The 21,476-nt window shown below is 38.7% G+C and overlaps 1 protein-coding gene across 6 annotated transcripts in view; it reads right to left on the reverse strand.

The window, feature by feature from the left end:
- Window positions 1-21,476, reverse strand: part of unc5a (unc-5 netrin receptor A) — a 613,315-nt gene that overhangs the window by 91,257 nt on the left and 500,582 nt on the right. For all 6 annotated transcript variants that reach the window (XM_063053439.1, XM_063053436.1, XM_063053437.1 and 3 more), the window contains 2 exons: window positions 6,935-7,123; window positions 4,272-4,568 (listed from right to left, as the gene is read on the reverse strand). In XM_063053439.1, coding sequence (XP_062909509.1) covers window positions 4,272-4,568; window positions 6,935-7,123 — 486 coding nt within the window. The remainder of the gene's footprint in view (window positions 1-4,271; window positions 4,569-6,934; window positions 7,124-21,476) is intronic.

The following is a 21,476-nucleotide window of genomic DNA, read 5'->3' on the forward strand; positions in this document are numbered from 1 at the left end:
GCTTAAACTATTGACATTGTGAACTAAAAATATTTTGGTAGAACAAAATTAGATTTTCCTGATTTGGTTTTTTCAATAATCTTAATTGAGAGCGTGACTTGGTTTGCATCAAGAAATTACGTACCTTGTGTTTCAGAAGCAGAATCAGAATCACAATTAGGTGTATTGTCACTGACATATGTCATGAAATTTCTTGTTTTGTGGCATCAGTAGACTTCAGGCATGACAAATACTGTAAGTTACAATAATATAAATAGGTAGATGGACAGACAGTTAGAAAAATAGTTCAAAAGCGAATGTTTAGGAACAGTTCAGAAATCTGATGGCAGAGGGGGAAAAGCAGCTCCTAAAACATTTCAGAGTGGGTCTCCAGGCTTCTGTACCTTCTCTCTGATGATTGTAATATGAAGGATGGTGAAGCTCCTACACGATGGATGCTGTGTTCTTGAGGCATTGTCTTTGAAGATGTTCTCAATGGTGGTGGTGGGGGAGGAAGGTTTATGCCTCCTGATGGAGCTGGCAGTGTCTATGGCTCTCTGAAGCCTTTTATGATCCTGTGTATTAGTGTTTCCATCCCAGACCGTGATGCAACCATTCAGAATGCTCTCCATGATACATCTGTAGGAATTTTTGGTGACATACTGAATCTGCTCAAACTCCTAATTAAGTATAACCGCTGATGTGTCTTCATCATCATTGCATCAGTATGTTAGGCCCAGGATAGATCTTCGGAGATATTGATGCTCAGGAACTTGAAACTGGTCACCCTTTCCACCACTTACCCCTCAACGAGAATTAATGCATGGTCTCCTGACATCCGCTTCCTGAAGTTTATAATCAACTCCTTGTTCTTGCTGTCATTGAGTGAAAGGTTGTTATTACAAGATCACTTGATCAGCTGATCTATTTCACCTCTATACACGTCCTCGATACCATCTGAGATCACAGTCATGAGCGTAAAGAATGTAGAGCAGTTGGTGATCTATTGATTGTCAGCGAGGAGGAGGAGGAGCAGGGGCCCAGGTTTTGAAGCTTGCTGATTAGTACTGTGGAGATGATGATGTTGAATGCCAAGCTGTAATCATTAAACAGCTTGACACAGTTATTGCTGATGGTCTAAAGCCCAGTGGAGAGTCAATTAGATTGCATCCATTCTAGACCCGTTGTAGCAGTCAGCAAATTGCAGCAGGCAGGCAGGGGTTAATTCTAGACATGACCAATTTCATAAAGTAGATGTGAATGTCACCCTGCTCTACTTTGGGCACCAGCATTATTGCTGCCCTTTTGATGCAGGTGGCAATACCAGACTGCAGCAGTGAGACATTGAACATATCCTTGAACACTCCAGCCAGTTGGTTGGCACAGGTTTTCAGTACCCTGCCAGGTATACCATCGGGACCTGATGCCTTGCCAGGGTTCACCCCCTTGAAGGATGTTCTAATGTTGGCCTCCAAGACAGAGATCACAGGGTCATCAAACACTGTGGGTATTGGCAAAAGTGTAGTTTTCTTTTCCCTTTCATTGCATGTTCTAGCTGGAAGCACCATTATTTTCCAGAACAGGTGCAAACAATCATTCTAATTTACACAAAATATTTAAACCTGTTTCCTCTTTTTCTCAAGGGGTATAGATAGGGTAAATGCAAGCAGGCTTTTTCCACTGAGGTTAAGTGAGACTAAACTAAAAATCATAGGTTAAGGATGAAAGGTGAAATATTTAAGAGGAACCTGAGGGTCATCTTCTTCAGCAAGAGGAGTTGTGAATGTGGAATGAGCTGCCAGTGGAAGTGTTGGATGCAGATTTGATTGCAACATTTAAGAGAAGTTTGGATAAGGACATGAATGGGAGGGGAATGGAGGGCTGAAATTCAGGTGCAAGTCGATGGGACTAAGCAGAATAACCATTCAGCACAGACTAGATGGGCCGAAGAGTTTATTTCAGTGCTCTAGTGCTCTATGACTGTGATTTTAAAATGACTTTACAGATAGCACAAACGAGACTCATGTAAACAATGATTTACCACAAATTAAATGATTTTACTGTAAATGCTGAAAAAAAACTTCGCATAATTTTCATTGTTCTTTTGTGACCTAATTGGTTTTAAGTATATGGCCCATGTGATTAAAGGCCACAGAAATCTGGAATCAATCCAGATTTATAAGAGTTTAGCTAGAAGTCTGCTCACACTCAATTGTTTAGATTGACAGACCTTCTACCAAAACCTGACAAGGAGAAGATTGGGCTAGAGAAGGAACCTCCTTGTTGAGCTGCTTCTGGGCTTAGCCTAGGGTAGTCCTTCACTGTACCAGGCAGTGGGCAGCTGAGGGATTGTTTGGCTTAGTCCGATTACCTACCCTGAAAGTAGGGCTCTATTCACACTTGGGTGTCCCTGGGCAAGTAGTATGTTCTTTCATAACCAGTATGAGTCACAGGGATCCATTGATTACTGATAACAGTATTTTAGTTTAGATTCTATGTTGTGTTAATTTAGGAAATAAAAAAAGTGTTTTTAGGAATAATAAATTGAGGGAGCTGTCTGTCCATTATGTATTATCAGAATATTATGGCCATTAATGTTTGAGGTTTATAATATTTTAATGGTTTTGAGTTTACATGGTTCATATATCTAATGCTAACATCTGCTCCAAACCCATTACTTTATTAAACTGCCAGACTTAAGTGGCAGATGGAGAAATAATAATGTAAACACAAGGCAAACACTGAATATAAATAATTTGCTGTAATTTAAAACTTAGCATTAATCTGTGAAGATTTTTATTGTACCATTTGGTATTTTGGAGATCATCAGTTGATGGTTTTATTCATCTCTGTAAAATGTACACCATACAGAAACATAGAAACATAGAAATAGGTACACCGAAGAAGTTTAAATAGGTGCAGGAGTAGGCCCTTCGGCCCTTCGAGCCTGCACCACCATTCAGTATGATCATGGCTGATCATCCAACTCAGAACCCTGTACCAGCCTCCCCTCCATACCCCCTGATCCCTTTAGCCACAAGGGCCATATCTAACTCCCTCTTAAATATAGCCAATGAACTGGCCTCAACTGTTTCCTGTGGCAGAGAATTCCACAGATTCACCACTCTCTGTGTGAAGAAGATTTTCCTAATCTCGGTCCTAAAAGGCTTCCCCTTTATCCTCAAACTGTGACCCCTCGTTCTGGACTTCCCCAACATCGGGAACAATCTTCCTGCATCTAGCCTGTCCAATCCCTTTAGGATCTTATACGTTTCAATCAGATCCCCCCTCAATCTTCTAAATTCCAATGAGTACAAGCCCAGTTCATCCAGTCTTTCTTCATATGAAAGTGCTGCCATCCCAGGAATCAATCTGGTGAACCTTCTTTGTACTCCCTCTATGGCAAGAATGTCTTTCCTCAGATTAGGGGACCAAAACTGCACACAATAAATGGAAATATTGACATCTTAAATGAAATCTATTGTTTCTATGTTAAGAAAAAGGCAAAAATAAGGAACTGGTGAGGGTAGTTTGAGGTATGTATAATAGTCCTAGAGGAGACAGTTGTCTTTTAAACACGTAGGCCTAATCAAAGTAAGTTTACAGACTAAATATAATTCCATGCATGCCACAGTTGGAATACTTTCTGCCTCAGGTTCTATTAGAGAGTCATGCCAAGTGGTGGCTCAGGACATGTCTATCATCTCAATCAGAAGTACACAATCTTCAATGTTTTTGATATTCGTCTATCCTAGCAGCACTTGAAACTTCTGCAAAATGAGTCAGGAAACCGCGCAAAGTTGCTTTAAGCAGGTTATTTGGATTTTCTTCAAGGAAGTTTTGTAGTTAATTTCACTAATCCAGGGAAGTTAGGCGAAAGAGCAAGCAATTCCATAGAATAGCATCTGTACAAAATGTAGTATTACTGTACCACAACCACCTTGCAATGATAATGTAGGATTCCAGAAAAAGTAGCATAAGTAAAATATATAATAACAAGCTGCAGTCCGTTACTAATTCTTTATTGACACATGATCAGATTGTCAATCACAATCATGCTTTCCTCAAAGAAAAGGAGAAAGTCTACTCTTAGTATGCTGCAGAATACTTTTTCAATTAATATATGTATATTGCATACTTTTCTGTAAGCAGCAGTGTTACAATGTTTCTGTAATTGTAATATGGAAAAGTTTTAGAACTAACCACATTTGTGACACAATAAGAGTAATGTGGATTGATGTTACACAGTGACACTTTAATGGCTATTAGCTGTTGATTGAAATTTCACTTACCTCTGCTAGGAATGGTTAGGCGACCACCTAAAAAATTAAATGTTCCAAATGCAGTATTTGAAGCATCCCTCAATAATGATCTGGTGCTCGTTTGCATCGAAAGCCTCTCCATAAAGTTGGAAGTGTTGGAAATTGCTGTACCATTACGTAACGTATGTCTTTCACTTGCAAGTGGATCCAGAAGTGGGGAGTTAGTCATTGGAATCTTGTCTGAAATATCCTGTCGTGAACGGATGGACCCTTGGAATGTTGATGTGCTTGTGAGGTCAGGCTGGATTGTAAGCAAATGGGAGTTATCTATCAGAATGAAAACAGACAAGCCACAGTGAAAAATATTCTGCATTTCAAGGATTACTATTCATTGTTTTCACATCAGTATAATATTGTATGTTCTCAGAATTATCCCTGCATACATCTTGATTCAAACATTTTAATTATTAGAAATTTGGGCATAATCATTCAGATGAGCAGTGAACCAATTAAATCACATAGAATGGTGGTCTGTAAAATGTATTTATTTAATTAGTTATTTTGAGATACAGTACAGTAACAGACCCTTCTGGTCCAATGGCCCAAATACATCCACATGGCCAATTAATCTATCAACCCATACATCTCTGGAATGTGAGAGGAAAGCAGAGCACCCAGAGGAATCCATGCTGTTTCAGGAAGAAAGTACAAACTCTTTATAGATAGCAGCATTTATTGAAGCTGAGACGCTGGCTCTATAAGGTGTGACACTAACCGCTACGCTACAATGCCACCCTAATTGTATGAACAATGTTTACATACGAATAGATAGCCAAATTCTCTGTAGAAATCTAGGCATGGTAATAACGTTACCATACTTCACGTTATACTTGCATTTTGAAACAGAGATATCAATCATTGCTTCTATTTCACATACAGTTGAGAAAATTGATTTCCAGAACTATCCAACGTCTCCGGCAACAGGTAAGTTTCCAAGGTAGACCAATCAGGGCAAATGATATGATTATCGACTGGATCTTAGGTCTTTACTGATTTATTTAAAATTTAGTAATTCAGTCTTTAGAAAAAGTTCTTAACTAATATATGTAAATATATTAAAAAAAAGTACAAGATTGTTAAATCAGCCATAATGATCCACTTAACCCACCAATACATTTGGTATCACTGAACATAAGGCTGGGCACCCGAGCAAGACCACATAATCTAAAGTTGTTGCTTGGTTCATCAGAATAAGCATTTTTGATAAATTGAAGTTTGAAATGCAAATTAAAAAACACAATACTTTGTTCTTGCAAAGGTTTTATGGAACAGCTTTGAGACTATATGTAATCACAGAATTACAAAGCAGGGACAAAGACAGAATGCCAATCCTGTACTGGATTTTCTCCATTGCCCTCATGTTTTTTTTTTCTTTTTGGATACTTAGCCAGTTTCCTTTTGAATGCTACAATTGAATCTATATCCACTGTTATTCCTGGCAGTCACTACAGATTCTCACCACTAGCCATGTAAAATAAAAAATGTTAGTTTAGGTTATTTGCCAGTAGTCTTCATTCTGCATCCCCTGATTATTAACCCCTCATCTAATAGAATTAGTTTAGTTCTATCTACTCTACCTATATTTTAATACATTTATTAGAACTTTTACAATTTTATTTATTCCACAGAGAATAACCTCATCTTCCCTTACCTAATATTTAATTAAAGACTCATCTGTGAGATCATTTTGGTAATCTCCGCAGATTTTCTAAAACTTTTACATCCATCCTACAATGTGGTGACCAGAATTGGAAGCAAAACTTCTGTATCAATGTTCATAATGTCTTTTTTTTCTCTTGTGCTCTTTGCTTTTACTAATGAAGCCTGGGGCCCCATATTTGGGAGCCACCGTAACATAGCAGTCAGCGCAACACTATTACAGCTCGGAGCGTTGGAGTTCGGAGATCAATCCCGGTGACCTCTGTAAGGAGTTCGTACATCCTCCCCATAGAATGCGTTGGTTTTCTCTGGGTGTTCTGGTTTCCTCCCAGAGTCCAAAGAGATACTAGTTAGTAGGTTAATTGGTCACTGGAATTTATCCCATGATTAGGCTAGGTTTAAATCAGGGATTACTAGGTGGCATTGTTTGAATGGCCAGAAGGGCCTCTTCCAGATGTATCTCTAAAATTAAAATAATATATTCTAACCACTTTCAATGGATTGGGCTTATATCATTCCAAATCTCTCTCTAGTTGTATCTCTATGATTGTAAACTTGCTAATTTATTAACTGAGTAAAGTGGCAACAACATGGAGAGTATCAGAGTTCAAGGGGCAGACTTATTATCCCTCTCAATGGGATTGACATAGGCAAAAATGCAGAAGCTGTCATTGATGTAGACATCGTGAAAATAAATAAAAATGTCAAAGACTTCCATTTCGGAGAAAATCTTAGAATTCTTCAAGTTCTGTTTCTGATATGCTCTACTGGCTAATTGATACACCTGAACAAGTAGCAGGAAGATCTGTGCAGTCAGGATAGGAAAGGATTGAGTATTTATACTGAATTTAGGATATTACACCGATTCGTTTATACTTGTCCTCTTAACTTATTTTGTGTTTTGCTTCCTTATATTTTCCCAATTGTAAAGTTTTTCAAAAAATCTTTTCTGGGAGAAAACTGTAATAACTAACCTTGCTTAGGCGTTTTAATGTTCACAGGTTGGAATCCCGCTGTTAAAATTGAGGAGTCAGTGACATCAGAATCGAAGTCCTGCTGTTTCTTTCGATACACAAGTATTATGACAACAAGCAATAATGTGAGGCATACAGCTACTGCTGCAACACCAGTATACAGGGCCACTTCCGCTGGCAATGCAGAACCTGGAAGAACAAAACATACTTGAACAGTCACTGAATACATATAATGCATCAGAAAATACGAGATAATTTCCTGTTCATTACAGCAAGAATTCAGAATCAAAATTAACCAATGCAAAAAATTAGAATTCAACTTATTTACAAGCTCAGGATATCCTACATGATTGTCAACTGCAATCCTTTATTAAGCTAAATGAGCTGCAGTCTTCTAAATCCCTAACTACATTTTATTGGATAGAAAATAAAATTTAAAAATAGAATAGAAATGATCATCTCTAAAGATGCTGATAATGTTAGCAATTCAGTTGAAGTAAGTCATTTTCAGAAATAATAGTCTTCTCATTATGGATTTAAATTTGAACATTTAAATTTTAATGGTGTCACATTGATACTGGTACGAATAGATCATCAAATTCCAATTAGTTAACATTAGATTGTGCAATGTCTACCTGAAAAGAAAGGCATTACACATGCTGAAAATGAGAAATATTTAAAAAGAGCCATTCACATTTTATTTGAAGACCATGAAATGCATTAGAGGAGAAATTGGAGAGCAATATACCACATGAGCTGGAATTGCAAGGCACAATTAACCTGTGGGAGTTTAACTGAGTATAGGTCATGGCATGCGGCCTAAGAGGAAAAATTATGTGTTGACATGCTACTTGTTTCCTTCCAGATGGAAATGGACCTTCCCTGACATGTGTAGGGCCCAAATGTTTCCAGTCTCTTATTACCTCATGTCTGATTGTTGCCAAGGTCTTGCTTTATGCGTATTTTACTGACAAATTCCAAATATGAGGAGATAAGTTAGGAACAGGAATGGTCCACTCAACACTTTGAGCCTGTTGTGTCATATAACAAGTTTGAGACTGACTAATATGATTGAAACCTCAACTCTGCATTACTCTCCAACCATTTGCTTATTAAGTACCTATCAACCTTCTGATTTAAAATGTTCAAAGACACTATTCTAAATTCCACCCTAGCGTGACCAATCATTCTTCATAAGATACCACACTCATTCTAGGTATTAGTCTAGTAAACATTATATGAACTGGTTGAAGCTATTAATGTCTTTACTTATCAAGGAAACCAATATGTACACAGTACTGTAATCCAATGTGGTCTTACTAGTGTCCTATGTAAATGAAGTATAATCTCCTAATTTTATATTTAATTCCTGTAACAACAAACAATAAGATTTTTTTTTGACATTCTTAATTACTTTTTATACCTATATGAGTCTGTGAATATTGCACTAGGACATACAGATCACTCTGTATGTCAGAGCTGTGCAATCTTCAAGCATTTAAGTAACAAGCTTTTTTCCTGTTGTTCTGTCAAATTGAACAATTTCACATTATATTCCTTTAGCTAAATTGTTAGCCAGTTATAAAATCTACTTGCATCCTTTTAGGGTCTCCTTATGCCCTCTTAACAATGTATTTATCTTTGTGTTAAGCAACTATACCATGGGTGCCTGTATTTTAAGTTATTAATGTCATTGTAAAAGGATTAGCCCCAAAACCAATCCCTGCAGCACGCCAGTCATTATATATTGCCAAACAAAAGAAACACATCAATTTACGCCTACTTTTCATTTCCTGTTTGCCTGCCAATTTTCTATCCATGCCAGTGTATTAACTCCTACACCATGAGTCATTATTCAGTGCAGCAGCTTATTGAATACCTTCCAGAAATATAAACATTGTTCAAGTTCCAAGCCCTCTTTAACACAGCACCTGTTACTTCCTCAAAGATCAATAACTTGGTCAAAAATATTTTTCCTTTCACAAAACCACATTGACTTTTGCTAATCACCATGTATTTGTACATGTAGCTACATGCAACATAATTAGCAATAGAGTGACACACACAAAATGCAGGAGGAACTCAACAAGTCAGGGAGCAACTATGGAGGGTAAAAAACATTCAATATTTCAGATCGAGACCCTTCACTAGACTGGAAAGGAAGAGAGTACAAGCCAGAATAAGAAGATGTTGGGGTGGGGGAGGGTGGTGGAGTACAAGCTGGCAGGTGATAGTTGAGTTCAGGTGAGAGGAATGGCAGATGGGTGGGTGGAAAGAAAATGGGATCAAAGGAAGTGATGTGGGAAATGAAGAGGTGATAGTGGATAGTAGATGTAAAGGGCTGAAGGAGAGGCCAGCAGAGTATGGATTAAAGGGAAGGAAATGGGGAACTGAGGCGGGTCATGACAGCAGGGGAGGAGATTGGGGGGGAAGAGAAGGGGAGGGGAAGATACGGCCAGGTCATGACAGTAGGGAGGAGAAGCCGGGGGGGCGGGGGGAGGAGGGAAGAGAAGGGATTAAAACATTACCAGAATGAGGGAAAACAAAATTGGGGGAGAGGTAGTAGTGTGGAAGAGAGCAGAGTAGTTACCACAAGTTAGAGAAATTGATGTTGATACCATCAGGGTTGAGACTACCCAAATGGAATACAAGGTGTTGCTTCACCATTCTGCATTTGGCCACATCATGAGAGTAGAGGCAGCCTTGGAAAAATATCTTCTTTGGGAATGGGAAGTGGGAATCCATGGCCAGATGTTGTTAATTGGTAGAACAGGCTCAATGGGCCAGATGTCCTACTCCTGTTCCTATATCTTATATTCTTATGTTCTTAAATGCAGTTCTTTTGTCCTTGTTTGGATCCAGGCTGTAATGATTTTGGGAATTTATTGACCTGATCAAACTCAAAATGAAGGATAAATGTGGTTTAACTATTAACCTTGCCCTCAGTGTCAGCAAGACCAAAAAATTCATTGTGGAATTCAGGAAGGGGAAGTTGGGAAAACATACAGTCTTCATTGATGCGTTAGCATGGTAAGTGTGAGCAGCTTTAAGTTCCTGGGTGTCAACATCTTGGAGGACCTGTCCTGGGCCCAACACATTGATGCAATCATGAAGAAGGCATGCAAGCAGCTCTACTTCATTGGGAATTTAAATAGATCTGGAATGTCACCGAAGAACCTTGCAAATTTCTATAGATGTATGGTGGAGCATATTCTGACTGGTTGCATTACAGCCTTGTATGGAATCTTCAATGCACTGGATTGCAAGAGGATACTAAGGGTTACAGATTTAGGCAGCTCCATCATGGGCACAACCTTCCCCATCCTTGAGGACATCTTCAAAAGGTGTTCCCTCAAGAAGGTTGCATCTGTCGTTAAGGATCCTCACTTCTTCTCGTTACTACCATCAGGGAGGAGGTATAGGAGCCTGAGGCTCATGCAGAACAATTCAAAAATGGCTTCTTCCCCTCCGCCATCAGATTTCTGGACAATCCACCAACACAATCTCATTAATCCTGCTTTTTACAATTTATAGTAATTTATTTCTTTGTACTGTACTGCTGCAGCAAAACAACAAATTCCATGTCATATAAAACAGAGGTAATACTGCAAGTCTGATTCTGTGCCTGCATTTAGAAATAATACCCGAGCAGGTAGTGATCAGTAGCAGAGGGAAGGTAGGATTGGTGACTGCGACAAAAGGAGAATATTGTTTCTCCTTGACTTTTATTTACTTAAGGAATGTGGGTATGGCGGAGAATCATCATTAAATAATTGTCCTTGTGACGTTGGTGAGTAATTGCCTTCTGGATCTGTTGTAATATATTTTCAAAGTGCTGGTGGGCAAGGAGGTACAGAAATTTTGCCCAGAGATGAGCAAGGAAAACAAAAGTATTTCCACCAGGTAAACACAAAAGATTCTGCAAATGCTGGAAATCCCAGAGTAACTCATACACAATGCTGGAGGAACTCAGGCGGTCAGGCAGCATCTGTGGAAAGGATCAAGCTGTCAACGTTTTGGGCCAAGACCCTTCATTAGGACTAGAATGGAAGGGAGAAGAAGCCAGAATAAGAAGGTGGGGGAGAGTAAGTATTGCAAGCTAGAAGGTGATAAGTGAAACCAGGTGAGTTGGAAGGCAGGTAGGCGTGGGAGGGAGGATGAAGTGAGAAGCTGGGATGTGATAGATGAAATGGTAAAGAACTGAAGAAGAAATAATCTGAGAGGTGAGTGGACCATGGAAGAAAGGAAGGAGGAGGGGCACCAGGGGAGGTGATAGATAGGTGAGGAGAGTAGAAGAGGTAATAGGGTAGCCAGAGTGGGGAATGGACAAAGAGAGAAGGGGGAAGGGGAAAAATAATGTAAGTTAGAAAAATCAATGTTCATTCCATCAAGTTGGAGGCTACCCAGACAGAATATAAGACGTTGCCCCTCCAAACTGAGAGTAGTCTCATCATTGCAGTAGAGGAGACCAAGGACCGACATGTCAGAATTTGAATGGGGATTGGAATTAAAGTGGTTGGCCACCAGAAAATCCTGCCTATTGCAGTCAGAGTGAAGGTGTTTGATTAAACAGACCCCGAATCTACATTGTGTCTCACTGATGTAGTGGAGGCTGCACCAGGAGCAGAAGATACAATCGATAACCCCAACAGACATGCAGATGAAGTGTAGCCTCACTTGGAAGGACTGGTGGAAGTGAAGGAAGAGATGAATGGACTTGTGCTGTGCTTCTTCTTCTTGCAGGGGTAAATGTCAGGAGGGAAATCCACAGAGAGAGATGAACAGACAAGGGAATCACAGAGAGAACAGACACAGATGTTGATATGTTGGCCTTCATTGCCAGAAGATTTAATAATATAGTAATGATGAATTACTGCAATTGTACTGCAATTATAAATTATATAGGCTTCTGGATATTAAAAGAACTGAGCGATTGGAGATAAGGCATGCAAATTGTTTTGAAATATATCGGCTATGATCTTCTCAAATGGCAAAGCAGGGTCAGGTAGCTAAATGAACTACTGTACTCCTGCTCCTGTTTCCTATGTTCTTATCAATTAAGTTTAGTAATCACATTCAAATTACTAGCATTGAGTTACGTCCCTGCCACAAAGCTGAGTGCTCAGTAATAAAGTGTATCTGGCCCTTCGGTTCCACTTTACTTTAATTCATTACTCCTAGCTGTCTAATATTTGTTCCTGGTCATTATTTTAAATGTTTGTCCTCACCTTTAAAGCCATTTAGTGGTGTACGTGCAACATTAACTTGATTTTTACAAGCTTTTATACCTTACATCCTAAGAGTTTGTTTTTTTCTGTGTATTTTTCTTCTTACAAACTATAGAGATTCTTCAAATAGTAAGGCCCTTAAAAAAAATAGTTCAAATGCCACCTACAAGTAAAACTAAAATATACAGCGATTATCTAAGTGCCAAGTAAAACTTTTCATAGCTAAATGTAGCTTTTAAAACTAAACACAGCCAAACCACACTTTACTAATATAGCTTTGCAATATTCATGATTTTTGGTAGTGAGTTTAAGCAAGTAAAATTAATTTTGCATATAGTTTTAGAAACCAGTGGAACAGATAACAGAGGGTTATAATTTGGCCTAATATCCTATCAGAGCTATGCCAACATTATTGTCAGTGAAACATACTACTAAGAAAATAATAATTAAAATCCAAGGCACTATGATATTTTTAAGCAGTGCAGCTATTAATGTAGCAGAAACCCTCTCTGTCTAAGTAGCTTATGACCTCTGTCGACCCTAAGCCATTTTTCTGTATGGTACCACCCCTGCCAAAGACAAAGCCAACGCCAACAAAAAAGCCAAAGAGAGGGCATAAAATACAGCAGAAAGTAGTGGGAAGTCCTTAAAAACCAACAAAGGCAACTAAAAAAGTCATTAAGAAGGTAAAGATGGAATATGAAAGTAAACTAGCCAATAATATTAAAGAGAGGCAAGACTGCTAGAAAATAATGTTGGAGAGGTAGTAATGAGGGACAAAGAAACGGCAGATAAACGGAATAGGTATATTGCATCATTTTTCACAGTGGAAGACACCAGCAGTACGGTGGAAGTTCCAGGTGTATGGGGTCATGAAGTGAGTGAAGTTACCATTATTAGAGAGGAGGTTCTTGGGAAACTGAAAGGTCTAAAGGTAGATAAGTCACCTAGACAAGATGGTGTACAAACCAGGGTTCTAAAAGGGGTGGCAGAAAAGATTGTGGAGGCTTTAGTAATGATCTTTCAAGAATCACTAGATTCTGAAATGGTTCCGGAAGACAGGAAAATTGCAAATGTCACTCCACTCTTTAAGAAAAGAGAGAGGCAGAAGAAAGGAAACTATAGGCCAGTTAATCTGACCGTAGTGGTTGGGAAGATGTTGGAGTCGATTATTAAGGATGAGGTCTCAGGGTACTTGGAGGTACATGATAAAATAAGCTGTAGTCAGCATGGTTTCCTCAAGGAGAAATCTTGCCTGAGAAAACTGTTTGAGTTCTTTGAAGAAATAACAAGCAGGATAGACAAAGGAGAATCAGTGATGTTGTATACTTGGATTTACAGAAGGCCTTTGACAAGATGCCACACATTGGATTGCTTAACAAGCTATGAGTCTGTGGTATTACAGAAAAAAAAATTAGCATGGATAATGTAGTAGCTGATTGGCAGGAGGTAAAGAGTGGGAATAAAGGGAGCCTTTTCTGATTGGCTACTAGTGACTGGTGGTGTTCCACAAGGTTCTGTGTTGGGATTGATACTTTTTTTTGTTATATGTCAATGATTTGGATGATGGTATTGATGGATTTGGATGGTGGTATTGATGGCTTTGTTGCAAAGTTTCAGATGATAGGAAGATAGCTGGAGGGGCACATAGTTTTGAGGAAGTAGAGAGGCTACAGAAGGACTTAGACAGATTAGGAGAATGGGCAAAGAAGTGGCTAATAGAATATAGTATCAGGAAGTGTATGGTCATGCACTTTGGTAGGAGGAATAAAAGGGTTGATTATTTTCTAAAAAGAGAGAAAATACAAAAAAAAGGCACAAAGGGACTTGGGAATCCTTGTGCAGGATTCCCTAAAGGTTAATTTACAGGTTGAGTCTGTGGTGAGGAATGCAAGGATGTAACATTGACACTTTATTAAGCACTGGTGAGGCCTTACTTGGAGTATTGTGAGCAGTTTAAGAATATGCTAAAACTGGACAGAGTTCAAAGGAGGTTCATGAAGAGCATTTGATGGCTCTGGCTCTGTATTCACTAGAATTCAGAAGAATGAGGGGTGACCTAATTGAAATCTATAGAGTGGTGAAAGGCCTTGATAGAGTGGATATGAAGCAGATGTTTCCTATGGTGGGAGAGTCTAAGGCCACAACCTTAGAGTAGAAGGATGTCCTTTAGAACGGAGATGAGGAGGAATTTCTTTAGCCAGAGAGATGTGAATTTGTGGAATTCACTGTCACAGGCAGCTGTGGAGGCAGAGGTTATATTTAAGGCAGAGGTTGATAGGTTCTTTATTGGTCAGGGCATGAAGGGATATGGGGAGGAGGCAGGAGATTAGGGCTGAAAGGAATATTGCATCAGCCAAGATGAAATGGCACAGCAGACTCGATGGGCCAAATGGCCTAATTCTTCTCCTCTATCTTATTGTCTTATGGTCTTATAATACAATTCAATAATGATCAGAGTTCATTATTGACTGTTATTTGGATACACATATCAATTGAGTACTGAAGGAACACAATACAGAAAGATTGCTCTTTTTTTTCAAATCTCTAATAAAACCAAGACCCATTTGGCTTTGTGGGTTAGTAGAAAAGATGTCTTGACATTAGTTCTTCCATAGTCCTGGTCACTGGAACGTCTTTATATTGTGGAGAGTTTCTCTTAAAATTCATATTCCTAAGTGCTCTTTACAGTACTTAAACAAAATAAGGATTGTTTTTTTTCTCAGATGTTAGCATGATATTGAATTAGACTTTCAGATTTCCTGCATAATTTTATGAAATCACTGAAAGCATACATAACATTGATGGTTATCATTACAATGCACATAATCAAACAGAAAATGTTCTGATTCAAAGCACGTAACATTAAGTGGGGTCTATCAAGTAATGTGGAAGTGTAGTTTACTCCAGACTCATTATGTAAAATGTACAACAGAGAAAAAGTAGGAAGGACGAGCTAATATAAAGGTTAAATAAAGCCATGTTGTGTAGGTTTAGCTCCAAATTCTGAAAAGAATAATAAGAGTTCAGGAAACATGCAGTGCAGATTTACTCAAATGCCGTCTTGTATAAGGAAATTCAAATAAAGATTTAACCCATTAGGAATGTGAATGGAATGTTCACCATTCACTTAAATGAGAACAACCGTAATAAGAATCAAGAAACCCAACATTATCCAGGATAAACATTCTTCAATGTCCTTGTCAATGAGCTGAATATTGACCTGGTCATTGATCTTTTATTAACAACACTTAACAGACCATGCATGACACCATTAGGGAAAAAATATAATGGTAACACCATTACCTCTGAGTCAAAGTCATTCAACATCCAGCTTCAAACATATATAACTGCACTTTAATTGTCAGTGTGTAAAATACCTTACCCCACTTACGGATATTAGTATAAAACCGCAGCAGTTCAGAAATGATCCATCGAAGTCTAATAGTAGGTGAGAATGGGCAATAAGTTAACATTATACTAGTTTAAGAGATCCATGAGCAAAGCAAAAACATTGCTACTTTCCTGTACAGTTTGGGGAAAAAATGTTTTTTTAGGAATCGCAAAGAAATGGCTTGATTTTTCTGCAATACTTTTCTTTCCTCCATTAATTTAGGCATGCTATCATGACCTGGAAAAGAAATTAAGCGATTTCTGCACCATTAAAACTGAAATCGGTTCATCATTCAAACCATTTGACTTTTTATGTCATGTAACTAAAAGAAAGCAAAAATAATTTTGCCTTTTCAAAGTAATGGTTTGAACTTTCTAAAGTTTATAATTTTCTATAATAAAATAAGGCCAGGGAAATCCATTAACAAGTCAATTAAAAAACATTGAATTTGCACTCTTTTAAAGAAACAAGATGGTAGTGTTTGAGAAGTAAAATTAAATTATATTGACAAATGAGAAAAGTCATTAGCATGCCCATTCATGTTCTCATTACCACATCTGGCAACTATTCAGTACCGGTGAACACTTCAGTTGGTGAAAATGAAGTTTATTTAATTACATCTGGAGAGACAGATGTTGGGAGTTTTAGCTCACAATGACTGATGACTACTAATAGACATGCATGTTACATGCAATACTAACAATTCTCTAGGTTATTACATTGATTATTTATAGATAGGATTCAGATTTCTTAGTTGAATATACTCATCAACTAGTTATGCCTCTGGGGTGCAGAAGTAGGTGATGGGAGCCATTTTAGAGATGTGAGCAGCTGGCAAATAAGTCAAAATACAAGAGAGAAGGGGGCAATTCGGAAGGTGCCGGATAGATACATACCAAAGATGAAGAAGTATTGTAAAGGGAGGGTGAGGCAACTGAGGCTGTCAAGGGAAGTCAAAGACAGCATAAAAGCAAAAGTGAAGGCCTTATATTATAGCAAAAATTAGTGGGAAGTTTGAGGATTGGGAAGCTTTTAAAAACTAACAGAAAACAACTTAAAAAACCATAATGAGAGAAAAGATTAAATACGAAGATAAGCTAGCCAATAATATAAAAAAGGATACAAAAAGTTTTTTTTTCAGATGTAATGTATAAAGAGTAAAAGGGAGCCAAGAGTGGATTGCTAGAAAACGACACTGGAGAGGCGGGGTGGGAGAGGTGACAAATAAATGGCAGATCAACTTCTTAAGAATTTTGCATCAGTCTTCACTGTGGAAGACACAAGCAGAATGCCAGAAATGCGAGAGTGTCGGGGGTCAGGAGTAAGTCTCATTGCTATTACCAAGGAGAAGGTATTGGGGAAGCTGAAAGGTCTGAAGGTAGATAAGTCACCTGAACCAGATGGACTACACCCCAGGATTCTGAAAGAGGTATCTGAAGAGATTGTGGGGGGCATTAGTAATGGTCTTTCCAGAATCATTAAATTCTGGAATGGATCTGGAGAGCAGGAAAATTTCAAATGTCATTACACTCTTTAAGAACAGAGGGAGGCAGAAGAAAGGATACTCTCATGGAAAAAAGATTGACTGACTAGCAGGAGGCAAAGAGTCCGTATAAGGGGGGCCATTTCTGGTTGCCTGCCTGTGACTAGTGGTATGCCACCGGGGTCAGTCTTGGAACTGCTTTTTTCACGTTATTTGTCACTGACTTGGATGCAAGAATTGACGGCTTTGTGGTCATGTTTGCAAACAGTACGAAGACAGGTGGAGAGACAGATAATGTTGAGAAGCAGAGTGTCTGCAGAAGGACTTAGATTGGAAGAATGGGCAAAGAAGCGGTATATGGAAAATGGTGTAGGGAAGTGCATGGTCTTGCGCTTTTGTAGAAGGAATAAAGGGGTGGATTATTTTCTATATGGGGAGAAAATTTAAAAATAAGTATGGAAAGGGTCTTGGGAGACCTTGTGCAGGGTTCCCTAAATGTTAACGTGCAGGTTGAGTAAGGAATGCAAATACAATGTTAGCATTAATTTTGAGAGGTCTAGAATACAAAAGCAAGGACCTAATGCTGAGGCTTTGTAAGGCATTAGTCAGACTGCACTTGGACCATTATGGGCAGTATTGTTTCTCTGATGTTAGGAAAGATGTGCTGGCATTAGACAGAGTCCAGAGGATGTTCACATGAATGATTCCAGGAATGAAAGGGTTAACATATGAGGAGCATTTGATGGCTCTGGGCCTGTACTCACTAGAGTGTAGAAGATTGGGTGTGGGGATCTCATTGAAACCTATCGAATATTGAAAGGCCTAGAGAGAGTGGATGTGGAGAGAATGTTTCCTATAGTAAGGGAGTCTAGGACCAGCGGGCACAGCCTCAGAATAGAGGGACATCCATTTTAGAATAGAGATGAGGGATTTTTTCTTTAGTCAGAGGGTGGTGAGTGGTGAGTACGTGGAATTCATTGCCACAGATGGCTGAGCAGGCCAGGTCTTTGTGTATATTTTGTATGCATGATTTTTTTCTTCTCTTGCACATCAAGTGTTGGATTTTTATTTTTCTTCTTCTTTTTCTTTAACTTAGTTCCTTCATATTTCTTAGTGGCTATCTGCAAGCAAGCAAATCTCAAGGTTGTATAATTTATACACTCTTTGATAATAAATGAATCTTGAATATTTAGAGGTTGATAGGTCCTTGATTAATTAAAGCATCAAAAGTTATGGGAAGAAGGTAGGAGAATGAGGCTGAGAGAGATAATGAATTGGTCATGATGGAATGGCGGAGTGGACATGATGGGCCGAATGGCCTGATTCTACACCTATGTCTTATGCTTTATGACAGTTTGTATCCCACTCTTATCAGACTCCTGGTGGACTTCTTGTATGATAAGATGGACTCTTGACCTCAAAATCTTCTTATTATGATCTTGCAGTTTATTGTTTAGCCGCACTTCACTTCTTTATATATCTTAATCAGTTTTGTTACTTTGTTCTACCTCAATGACTGTGTTTCATTGACCTGATGTGTATGAACAGTCTGCAAGATGCACTTTTCACTTTATCTTTTTACATGTGAAAATAAGAAACCTAAACCAATATCAAGTGTAGACCCATCCATCATGTAACTTCTGATGGCTGATGTCTCAGATTCCAAACAAAAACCACCTAGTGTCTGAGTACAGCTGTAGAAGTTCAGCCCACCTTCCATTTATAGAATCCTAGCACCTTTTCCACTAAAATACTTGGGATCACAGTATCTCCTTAAATGTAGAACAAAATGTTATCTTGTCTTGAAACGTTTTTCCCTACAATGTTGAATTTTTGACCTCTAGTTACTAACCCACTCACTAAATGGTTCATGATGAACAAATGAATGAATGGAATTCTCAAATATCTAAAAACATTTAAAAAACTGATAATATGAAAAATATTCGTACATTTTAAAATAATTTTACAAAGGAAATAGAATGACAGTACAACTTAAAAAAAACTCAAATCAATGTAATTAAACAAAAGTACCTCTGACTTTACCGTTTACAAACATTTGTTCCCATTGTAAAGGAAGGATGTAACAGTAAATGAAACTCAAAAAGCTGCAGTTGTTGAAATCTGAAATAAAGACAAAGAATTTTCTGAAAAACTGATGGAAATGCTCAGAATTGTACAATGACTACTATTTTAAAATATTACGAAAAAGATAAAACCAAACAGAACAAAAGGCCTTGACAAAGCAAAATTTTGCTAGTCAACTTTAATAAATATTTCTCAAACAATTGGAGACTAGTGTAAAAATTGGAAGAATCATTCCACAGATCATTCATTGTTGTATTTGCAGGATGATACCTTACATACAAGTAGCCAGATTCCTCTCTGACAATCCCCTGGAACATCCCATCTCTCTCTGGCATAATGGATCCTCCAGCCAGGTGGTGGCACAGTGGCAAAAGGAGTGGGGGAGGGTGTAGCCTAAAGATCCACAACATTAGCTCCATCTCCACAGTAGTTCATGTTGAGAATAAACATGGGGAATAAAACCTCTTTGCGCTAACAAACCAACATTCCATTGTGAAAATGAATTGTGAAAGAAACACTGAAAATAGAAAAGTCCTTGAATGCACTGAGACCAGAGAACGTCAGAGTTCATCACTAACAGTGGCTTGGGAGCATCACTACTCACCAAACCTTGACAGTTAAAGCTACCAGACGGGGTGTGTGACAGGGTGAACCAAAAGATGGGACCAGCTCATTTGACCTCATTTTCAAAAATCTTTCTGTAGCAGATGAATCATAACCACTAAAGTCCTATTAGGATGCTTACAATTGCCTTGTCTGGCATTAAATTTGTGTGTAATGAGATAGGTGCAAAACATGCCTAACCACCCTAACCTGTGCATCTATAAAGTGCTATGAACCATCAGCAGCAGAAATGTACACCACTACAAGTTGTGCTAGACTGAGTGATATGTTCAGGTATATCCCTCAGCCTACCTTGACAATCTATCCACAGGATCAGCCATGGTTCAATGAGAAGGGCAGAAACCCATGCCAGGACTATCACCACATAAAAATAACATGCCTTGCTGGAAAAGCTACAACAAAGTGTGCTAAATAGTAAAAACAGTATGTAATAGACAGAAATGAAAAATACCATAGTCAGTCGATCAGATAAAAATTTCTATCTGTTCTTGTGGAAAAATAACTACCCTACCACCTCTCAGGGGTGACAGGGTGAAGATACATCTCTTGCAAAGGAAGAGTAAGGCGCCCCTTCCCATTGCTAGCATGCAGGTCACCTTAGGGCAAGGTGTAGCACCTGCTTAGACCCTGATCAAGGCCAAATGAAGCCATGGGAGCAGGTGGGGGGTGGCCGTATGAGCAGCTGCTGCATATCAGAAGCCTTGGTTATGCGACCATTGATGCCAGACAGACAACCTCTTAAGAGTATTGATGATGGCTGGGGTCACCCGTCTTGTAAAGACACTGCCCAGAAGGTGGTTGTGGCAAGCCACTTCTGTAGAAAAATTTGCCAAGATCAGTCATGATCATGGAAGGACCATGATCATCCACATCATACGACACAACACATAGTGAACAACTACATCTCAATAATATTTTCATTCATAATGATGATGGAACCTTGCCTGTTAGTGCTGCAGATTAGGCCGAAGAATATCTAATCATTTTCCGTCAAAGAGCTGAAGAGATAATCCACCATGGTTTCTTCCTCAGATAGTTTACAGAAGTAAAACTATCTAGTTCCTCAGAAGTGGGTTCGCAGTTAAGTTGCTGCATTTCTGGTTTAAGATGGCACCACTGAACATGTGTGACAGATCACTGGTAGTTTAAAAGGCAATAAATTCAACTAAAAACATAACTAATAAAACCTTTTCTGACTGGCGAAATGTGAGCCTACAGTGAGCCATTGGGCGGCATGTTCTAGGTCCGGAGCCCTTTGCTGCTGCAGTGCCTGGGTTCTAGTGTGAGGTACGATACACTGTTTGAACAACTGAAACGATATACTGTAAAGACAGGACATCGGGATCGGAGCTGACTTCATTCACTCTCCTATGATGTTCACTCCTCTCTCCATGGCTATGAAGGCACCCCTGCTAACATCTATCCATCCTACTAATATGAAGAACTGATACCAAAGCTTGGGCCTTCTCTGGGCTGCTCCAGGAGTTGGGTCTAAGGACTCATTTTCATTCAGAATGTTGTTGCTCAATTGTACTGTTTGCATGATTTGTGTTTTTTTCCCCTTTCTCTGCACATTGGGTGTTGGTATTTATTTTATTGGGTTATTTCAGGTTTCTTGATTTGTGGCGGCCTGCAAGCAAACAAATCTCAAGGTGTATAATTTATACATTCTTTTATAAATGTACTTCAAAGTCCTTGTAATCCTTTGAAATGCTTATTGTGATATTA

Source organism: Mobula hypostoma, chromosome 7, assembly GCF_963921235.1.
Source record: "Mobula hypostoma chromosome 7, sMobHyp1.1, whole genome shotgun sequence".
NCBI classification, from domain to species: Eukaryota; Metazoa; Chordata; class Chondrichthyes; order Myliobatiformes; family Myliobatidae; genus Mobula; species Mobula hypostoma.